This window comes from Polypterus senegalus, chromosome 9 (assembly GCF_016835505.1).
Source record: "Polypterus senegalus isolate Bchr_013 chromosome 9, ASM1683550v1, whole genome shotgun sequence".
NCBI classification, from domain to species: Eukaryota; Metazoa; Chordata; class Cladistia; order Polypteriformes; family Polypteridae; genus Polypterus; species Polypterus senegalus.
Genome location: NC_053162.1, coordinates 41,689,344 through 41,699,366, shown reverse-complemented (window position 1 = coordinate 41,699,366; position 10,023 = coordinate 41,689,344). Strand labels below are relative to the sequence as shown.

General features: G+C 34.8%; 1 protein-coding gene across 1 annotated transcript in view; it reads left to right on the top strand.

Annotated features, from left to right (window-relative positions):
- The window catches only part of herpud1 (homocysteine-inducible, endoplasmic reticulum stress-inducible, ubiquitin-like domain member 1), an 11,481-nt gene extending 3,315 nt beyond the window's left edge, over positions 1 to 8,166 (top strand). The window contains exons 4-8 of the mRNA XM_039762983.1: positions 323 to 447; positions 2,166 to 2,276; positions 2,531 to 2,884; positions 6,888 to 7,002; positions 7,234 to 8,166. Of these exons, the coding sequence (XP_039618917.1) occupies positions 323 to 447; positions 2,166 to 2,276; positions 2,531 to 2,884; positions 6,888 to 7,002; positions 7,234 to 7,365 (837 nt within the window). The 3' untranslated portion in view covers positions 7,366 to 8,166. The remainder of the gene's footprint in view (positions 1 to 322; positions 448 to 2,165; positions 2,277 to 2,530; positions 2,885 to 6,887; positions 7,003 to 7,233) is intronic.
- Positions 8,167 to 10,023: the final 1,857 nt, after the last annotated feature.

Genomic DNA, 10,023 nt, shown 5'->3' with positions numbered 1-10,023 from the left:
CTTTCGTTTTTGCTTATTTGTTTGCTGGATATTTTTCAGAAATGTTTTGGATGAGTTTTAATCATTTTAAGTGTTAGTAATTGTATTTCATGAGTTTTTGGTACAGTAGCTATTTCCTTTGTAAATGCTCACAAAGAGTTACAGAAATATTTATACATTTTGTGTTTGTACAAGTCCAATCTTAATTTACAGTTCTTCTCAAAGATGTGAATTGCTTTTACACCATTGTTTTAGTTCATTTCTTGGAATCCATGTATATGCCATTGGAATTTTCTGACTCTTTTTTTTTTTTTTTTTTTTGCATGCCTTTTTTTCTTAAAAGCCTGAAATAAAAAAAGATTTAAAAATACATTCTAATAATTTGGATTCTGGAGCTCCTCCATCCTCTGTAAGCAATGACGGCCTTAGACAACGAGGGACGTTACAAACTGGGTTGGGTCCTACACAGTGAGTATCTTCTCTCTGCCTCCCTTTAAAGAGGCATCTAAAATAGACCTATTATTAATAATGTATGTTGAGATTTTTTTTTTCCCCTGTAGTAGATTTTAAAGTTGTGATAAATCTGAGTTGTTTTTTTTTATTGTGTAGCATTGGCAAATAAATACTGTAAAGAAAGTCATTATTCATGATTTATTTTACTTAACACAAAGTAATTCCCCCATTATTGTGAAAGGAATCTGTGCATTGGCAGCAGCATTTAAAATGGCATGTGTGCCTCAAAGAGGTCTTAGAATAGCTGTAAGTACCTGGTTCTTCTGGGAAGCTGTGCAATCTAAATGTCAAAACATTAACTCCTAAAAACTGAAGGTCCGTATACTGGTTTACTTTTTATCACTAAACATGGGTGAGATTTCCTGTTAAACTCGCAGCAGCACCAGTGGTTCATTTATAATAATAAAAAAAAAGTTTGGGGTGATGTAAGCAGTAAAGTGGACTTGGGTTTGTGCAGAATAGCAGCCTTCTGCTCATTGTATTGTTGTGCTGATTTTTGTTGGTCCAGGACACAGTACTAGTAATCTGTCTACTTCCTTGTGCTTTTTGTTTGTTCCCTTTCCCAACCAACTTCAAAGGAGACATTATTTGTATATAATCTAATCATATTAGGCACAGAAGAAATCTATCATAAAACATGTCTTCCCATAATTATTTTTTTTTTTATTATTGGTGGGCATTGGTTGCTGTTTTGGGTTGGTATGGAGATATCTTAGAGAGAAGGCGCATATTTTTAAATAAACCTTTGTTCCAGTAAATGCAAACAACATCTCTTTACAACAAAAAAGTGTATGTATATATATGTGTGTGTGTATATGTGTGTGTGTATGTATATATATATATATATATATATATATATATATATATATATATATATATATATATATATATATATATATATATATATATATTTATTACTGAAAGGTTTTGAGAATATTTTTGTTTTGGGGACAAGTGGAATTGCATTACCTCGGAACAACTTGCTGGTTTTACATGAAAGGCACATCACACCTACATAGGTGTAGTTGCCAAATTTTCTTGCCACTCGTCTGCAGCTCACGCTGTCCTACCAGATTAGTCACAGCACATGACTATTTACAAGGTGTTTTTGCCTTTGGTTCCAAAATTTGCATTGTGTTTCGTGCATCTTGCACAAGGTGAGGATATTTTAGGCAGCCATTCGATATAAAGAGGAGTGGGTCAAAAAAAAAAGCACTGCACTAAAGTAAACAAACACCACAGAAAAACTGACTGCAGTATGCCTGCTTTTGAAAATTCACTTTTATTTGATAAATTCAGTCTGCTTCAGTATTGCTGCAGATTTGTATAGAACAGATCCTAAAAAAGCTAATTTTATGTGGTATGGGGGAATAAAGTAATGGAAATATAGCAGAGTACAATGGTTTACTAGTTGCTAGTAGAAAAGTTATTATTGACTTGCTATCTTCAAATACCTTTCCTATATGGGGCTAATGAGTTACTACTGTAGGCAAGGTGATTACACTTATCCATCCCTTTATCTATCCAAAGTAAATAATTTTCATTAACATCCTGTCACTGGTTGTCTAATGGGTGAGATGACATCATGCCTTAGTATCCCTACTGTTAGGGTTTTTTATGTTTTTCTTTCCAAATTCAATTTCCAATGACTTTTTTGTGTTTTTTGGTTTAAGGTCTGTAGGAATGGACTCTCCTAATGCAGAACTTCCTGCTTACAACATGTATACTCCACAACAACTTGTATGGCTTCAACAAATGTATGCAAGGCAGTATTACATACACTAGTAAGTATTCAACAGCATGCACTTTATAAATATCCATATTTCAAGAACAAAGCTTTTTTTTTTTTTTTTTTAAAACCCTACCTGTAGGTTTTATTTATTTATTTATTTATTTTTTAATTTTTTTTTTTTTGGTATCCCAATCTGTTTGCTTATACTGATTTAACTTTTTTATGTAAGCTTCTTTTATTCCATACCATGTTGCCTTATCTATTATGTTCCTTTGTAATTTTTTATTTATTTATTTATTTTTTTAGTCAAGCAGCCTTAGCAGCCGCTGCAGCTGCTTCCAGAACATCCACGCCTATTGTTCAGTCCCTCCCTGTCGTCTCTCCTGCTCCGCCAGTACTGGCTGATCAGCCTCCAGTTAATGACATCCCTCTCAATCAGAACAACCAACAACCTGTACCTGTCAACCCAGTGGCCAATCCTAATTTGCGAATGAATGCCCAAGGAGGTCCCATGATGGATGATGAAGAAGATGTAAACAGGGATTGGCTAGACTGGCTTTATACAGTGGCACGATTTTCAGTTTTTCTCAGCATTTTGTATTTCTACTCCACTCTGAGTCGCTTTGTAATGGTGATGGGATCCATCCTAGTGATGTACTTGTAAGTTACATTTTTTATGTTTATGTGAATGCTTAAAAGTGTTTTGGAACATTGATTAGTAGATTTTTTTTTCCTCTTTTTCTTTATAATAGGATGCTGATTTAACTTTGTTAATATTTATGCCTTTTGTCTGGGAAGTAACTAGGCTTGTCAAGAGATATGAATGATTTTTTTTGGAGTTAAGCCTGGTTAAGGGCAGTTTATAAATAGGGGTTTCTGTCTTTTTTTTTTTTTTTCTTTTTTCCCCACATACAGAAAACAGAATTGTGGAGTTAACAGTTTCAGGAGTTTTAATCAATTTTTTTTTTAATGTATATTTGGGTAATCCCAGGAATTTCTTGAATGTTTAGTCTTGCATGACCGTCCTAGAAGATACACAGATAATGCAACCACTAACACTTTTTGTACTTGCATTTAAAAGAGAATCGGTGGTTGAGAGCCAGTGATCTCGGTAACTTCATGTCTTACCTTTTTGACAATGGTGCTCGACTTGTTCTGATATGTGTGTAATAATATCCAGTAGATAGAATTCTGTAATTTTGGTTGATTTAAACTGCAGCTGGAAAGCAAATGTTGCCAAGACTGTGGAATTAACTTTATCTTTTATCTGATTGTAGGGTAGCTTGGCTCCTTTATTTCAGAATCCATTCGATTTCCAGACATTAAGTAGCTAACGTTGTTTTGTAAACATCCACAAAATAATCATTCTAGGTGTATATGTTGTACAGCAGATAATAGAACTTTAATTATATGGCTTGTTAGTGATGTCATTCTTTTTTTAAATAGTTTTTATATATATATATATATATATATATATATATATATATATATATATATAAAATTTCTGATATTTTGATCCAGATGTTTTGGTCTTTTATTTCGAAACATTTCTTTAACAGATATTTCCTGATGCATGTAAACAGGTGTAAATGGAAACCTGTTGACTGTAGAATTGGTGGTTCACTTGTCATTTGCACCTCATTAACTAATAACTGGCACCGAATAAAACCTAAAACTAAAATAGTCAAAGGGTTCTGAATTGTAACTAGCGTGTTAAGACTAATACAAAAACAAATATTCCAATAAACAGTTTCCAAGTAAGAAACTGGTGAGAGTTCAAACCTGTAGCCACTGTGAACCTCCAGGACCATAACTGAGTATACCCAACCTAGGTGATGTGGCAGCAGTCCTTTTGTACTAGAGCACTTATTAGCTTTTTGATGGAGAATAGGGAGCTAGAATGGACAAGGCTGTGATGAGCATTTTAGCCAGGGGGGGGGGTACAATCTAGTCTTTCAAAAGATGCTAAGGAATGTTGCAAGATCACAGAGAGTCAGGACTTGAGTTTTATGTTTTTTCTGAAGGAAGATACCATTCAAAACCTCTCCCTTTCTTTTAGCACAATGTCCCTTTCGCTGCATGGAGATCCACACACAGACCACAGTATAACTCTCTTTGCTGTCCTTGCCAATGTCTCTTTTGTAGCAACCCAGGTTTTTACTAGTTGGTCTTCCATCCTAATACTGGCCAGTCCCAAACATGTACAGCTTCTTGTGGATTACCTGTTCTGAAGTGCAGGTGTTATAATACTTTCACAGACTTTGGCAGGTGACTTCATCTTTGTTCCCACATGCACTTTTATGTTTCTAATGCAAGAGTGAAATGGGCTTGTTCCAAAAAAAAAAACCCTTCTAGGCTGAGTAAAATATTGAACCGAGGGGAAAAAAGGAGATGATCAGCAAGAGTACAAGTGATCAGGGCACAGTAATTCTATTTCTGGTAAAGAGCACGTTGCTTTTTGCTGTATTTGCATGCTGTGGGACAGATTGCCAATAAGAGTTTCCCATTGTGAAACTTAATGTGAATCCCCTTTGAAGAAATATCCCCCAGTAAGAATTTGGAGAAAATTAATGCTTACCTAAATTTGGTTGTGAACTACAGTATTTTTAATCTGTGACCAAATTCTGTAATCTGAATTACTAAACCATGCAACTGGGGTGGCTTTTTTGTGTTCAAGTTGTGTTGGTGGCAATGCAAAAACACATTTTTGGAGTCTTTGCAGAGCAACATTACTGTGATTAACTTGGCAAAACTCTTCCATACCACTCAACAGTGTTGTAATACCTTGTGTTTGCCAAAGGCTGGAAGACAGTTCTGGGATACATTGTGGAACAAAAGGTGCTGAAAAAAGAAATATAAATGGCTGCCAGGTGTGGGGTCTTTATTGTAATGCCATTGCAATACATTGCACATGTGTTATACGAGAAAACTATAGTTTTGTGCAACCTCATGCTCTGCTTGTGGGGTTGAAACTAGCTAGAATAGGAAAAATGACAATCCCCACGGTTTTCAAAACTTCCTGCATCTGCAGTACCGTAGGGGCAGTTTAAGAGGTTCAGTAAAATGTATCCTTTTTGATGGAATTAAGCAGTATCTGCCAAAGCAATAACCACATTAAAACAGCCACAACTGCAGCTGAACTTGCTCTAAAACTGCCATCGAGTTTGCCTTTGAAGTTGTCTATGCTACTTTTATAGATAAATGAATTAATGTCTTTTTTACTTTGGTTTGTTGTAGTGTTTAGTTGTCCATAAAGAATATACTGTCCACTTTACAATTATTAGCCCACTTGTATAGATAAGAAAAAGAGTAGTTAAAAAAAAAAAAATCTCCTTTTGAAAAAAAATCTCCTTTTGATGAATTACCCTTAATATTTCCGTTGATTTTTTTTTTAAAAAAAAGACCTTTTAATTTTAGTAACTTTATTCCAAGAAAAAAAAATCCCTCATTAAGAAATAATTTTAACAAAACCACTCGTGCCATAATTATTGGCACCCCTCGAAATTCCAGTGAACAAAGTGTAACAAACCACCCCATGCCATCAATTAATTTTTAACTTTAGAATGTGTAGAATCTTTTCAAGCAGTGCTCCATGACTGCTTGTTTTACTGGGATATACATATGAGGTGGTACACGGGCCAAATTCCCCAATTCATTCTTCAACATGGGAAAGATAAGGGGGCACTTAATTGAAATGAGGGGAAAAGTATGACCTTAAGTCTGGGAATGGCTGTGGATTGCTAGTTGCCTGAAAATGCCTATATCCACATTTAGGGTAGTAATTGAAAAGTTCAAATCACTTTCACTTGACAATAGCACAGTATTTCTTTAGGAGGTATCAGGACAAATTTTAGCAAATATTTACAGGAACCATACTCTGTTGCAGATTTCTAGATTTCAGTGAGGAAGTGAAGTTTCGGCAGATAAAATTTAAATTTGTTGGCTTGTTCCTTAACTTATTTCCTTTACTGTCTCATTCAACTTTTTCTACTGTGTGTTCTAAAAAGCTGCATCTCAAGGATACATAGATGATGAAAATAAAGCTGCAATGAACTGTTACTGTTTAAATGGTATTTAGATGTTGTGACAGCCAAGCGATCACTTTTTGATATAAAAATAGTAGTGTATTGTAAGCCATTGATAGCCAGCAAGATGTATAATTGGCTATAATTTAAACAATTACAATTTTGTTTCTTCTTTGGACATAAAAATCTAATTTTGTATGTTGGTTTGGCAGTCGGGACCGCATGGATTAAGAATATCTGACAGCACACACAGTATAGATCATTGTGGGATATTTTTGTCATGACACACTGCTGGCTGTGAAGGCTATAACGCAAGTTTAGAATTGGCTGTACTTGTTGCCTGTTTAAACTGATAATTTACTAACAGTCAGAAAATGTGTATTTCAACCTGAAAGTTACTACACCTTTAAAACTGGAATTTCACAAAGTTGCCCTAGTGCTTCTAGTTCACATTTTTGAGCTACAAAATACAGCCTAAGAGCAGTTCAATCACTGGCATTTTTAGGAGCCACTTTTATCCACTTCTAGGAGCTTAATAATATCCTTGGTCTGGGTATTTTTGGAGTCTTGGACAAGTTTAAAAAAATGTAGTCAGATTTATAAAGCAAAACTAATGTTTCAAGTTTTTATTTTGATAGGTACACTGCTCGTTGGTTTCCAATTGGACAAAGACCAGGGCAGCAGGATGTCATTCACCCAAATGAAGGGGATGAAGTTCTTCCCCAACCAGAGGAAAACCAGAATCCTGATTTGGTAAGTTCATTGTTTCTGCTGATCCATTGTGCATAACGACCTGAAATACTGAGTTGATGCGAGTCTGTGTGCAGCAGAAGGAGTATAAATACAAAAGATGGAAGTAGACATGTAATTTTTGTATTATAGAATTTTCTAAAGTTCCAAGCATCAGATGTCCCCTTTACTGCATACTTGAGTATTCTCAAATTGTCTTGTTTCTAATGAATCTGAATTCCTTACTTTTTGTAGGAGGAGGAACCTGTTTCTCCCGCTCCTGAAACTACAGTTGAAAGGCATTCTGTTTGGGACACTGCATTTGTTTTCTTTAAGTCTTTCTTCTCTTCTCTTATACCTGATGGCCCTCAAGCAATTGCAAACTGATCATAGCTAACTGGAGGAAAACGGCACTTTGTACGTGCCTGTGTATTAGATGGATATACTTTAAAGGCCATTGAAATTGTGGTTGGTTTGGCTTTTTACAGCAAATGAATAGCAATTTAAATAACTTCTCATTGTCGCTGGGCATTGCTGAGTTTGTTCTGGTGGTTTTTGTTAGCCTTTAGATATGTTTTCTAAATGGACTCCTCAGTGAGATGAATGTGTTGCTAAGGCAGCAAAGGTATTATACTGGCTTAAGGTATATTTTAATGTGAAGTGAGTTCACTTGATTTAATTAAGTAGCACTTTATTTGTATTCTGTATGTATAAAATGTTCAGATACAGTTTGAAATACAGATACTGACTTTCAGTTATTTATCCAAAAAGTTATCTAATTATGTGCGTTTAGGGTTTAAATGGCACTTTATTAAAGTTCAGTTTTAATCTCTATATGCTATTATGAAAATAAAGGTTCTTGGTAGTGATCAATTTTCTGATTATGCATTAAAAGAAAATGTTCATAGTACTGCAGTTAAGCCTTTAGTAAACATACAGATTTTTATTGGATATATACAGTTAATTGTACATAGTGATGCATCTTCACTGTTAGCAAATTTGTTCTATTGTTAAAGCATTTTGTAACTATATTCAATATGTTAAAATTCCTTTTGGGATATTTCTTAAACTTTTACACTAAGTGTAACTTTTGGGGAGGTGGTTATGAGTGATAAAAATTACCCTCCATGATATTTCTTGCCTACTGAAGTTTATTTGTGAAATAAAGAACAGAATTTGTCTGTCATATATGGTTGTTGTTCACTTTGTAAAATTGAACTTCACTGAAAACTGCTTTAAAAACAATACTATTGTTTTAGAGGGGTTGTTAGAGTTTGCTCACAGGGAACAACAGCCTTCTTCCCTGTTAGTATTAGCCTGAAGACAGGAACAATGCCAGGTTACGTTGGCTATAAATGTATTTGAAAATGTCTAAGGGCCTGTTTACTGTCATTTTAATCTACTTAAGTTTTGTGTCTGCATTTATATTTTAAAATAACTCTTTTGCTTGGAAGTAAATAAAATCTTGTTTCAAATTATTACTACTCAGTCTAGGAGGCACCAATCGATTTGGCACAGACCACCCATAATGACCCATTCAGCTTTTGAAGTAGTGTAGAATATTCAGCTCCTCTCCCAGCAGCTGTTGATTCAGTTTAAACCAAAGCTCATTAGTAGTCAGTTTTAAAGATGTTAAGATACTCTTCAAAGTCCTAGCTAGAAGGATGGAGAAACTGCTGCCTTCAGTAATATCACAAGATCAAACTGGGTTTATTAAAGGCCAACACTTCGCATCAAATCTTCAACGCCTGTTTAATGTAATATATTCGCCTGCAAAGTCAAACATCCCAGAGATTTTATTATCCTTGGATGCAGAAAAAACATTTGATATGATTGAATGGAACTACCTTTTCACTACATTGGAGAAATTTGGGTTTGGCCCAAACATTTGTGCATGAAGCAAACTACTGTATACCAACCCAGAAGCTTCAGTTTGTGTTAATAACATTAATTCAGACTAGTTTAAACTAGAACGTGGTACCAGACAAAGATGCCCCTTGTCACCACTACTTTTTGCAATTGCCATTGAGCCACTGGCAGTTCACTGTCGAAATGCTAATGAGATTAAAGGGGATTATCAGAGAAGAACTTGAACAGAAAATTTCTCTATATGCAGATGATATAACCCACAAAACACTGTGCCTGCAGACCTAACAGCACTTAGATAATTTCAAAAGATTTCTGGCCTCAGAATTAATTTGACTAAAAGTGTGCTCTTTCCAGTGAATTCTCAAGCACACACTATTAGATTGGACACCCTTCCCTTTTATAATTGCAGATCAGTTTAAATATCTAGGGGTAAACATCACAAGTAAACATAAAGCTCTTTATCAACACTATTTAGCCAGCTGTATGGTAAAAATTAAACAAGACTTGCATAGATGGTCAAACCCTCCACCTTACTTTTAGCTAGAAGAATTAACATTATTTCGATGAATATCCTCCCTAAGCTGCTCTTATTTCAAAATATCCCAATATCCATCAATAAATCATTTTTTAAGAATTTAGATTCAACCATAACCACATTTATTTGGAATTCAAAACATCCACATATCCAAAGAGCGACCCACCAAAGACAGAAGGTGGAATGGCTGTACCTTTCAGTTTTACTACTGGGCAGCAAACATACAAACTATAAAAACCTGGACATGAACACAAATAGATGAACATATACAGGCTTAGTCTGCTATAGAAATAAATCCTGCAGTACTTCTTTATATTCCTTGCTTTTTGCCCCAATAAATGCAAGTTATCGCCAATATACTAACAACCCAATTGTGCTTCACTCACTCAGAATATGGAACCAATGTAGGAAATATTGTAAGATAGAGAATCTTTTAACGGTGGGATCTCTGCACGAGAACCACCTTTTTCAACCCTCACAAACATATGCAGTTTTTAATGTGTGGAAAATATTGGGATTAAATCACTTAGAGAATTTGCATCCTATTAACAAGTATATTCTAAATGTAACTTTCCAGCAGCACATTTCTTTCAATACCTTCAAATTAGAAATTTTGTTAAACAGAACCTGCCCAATTTCCC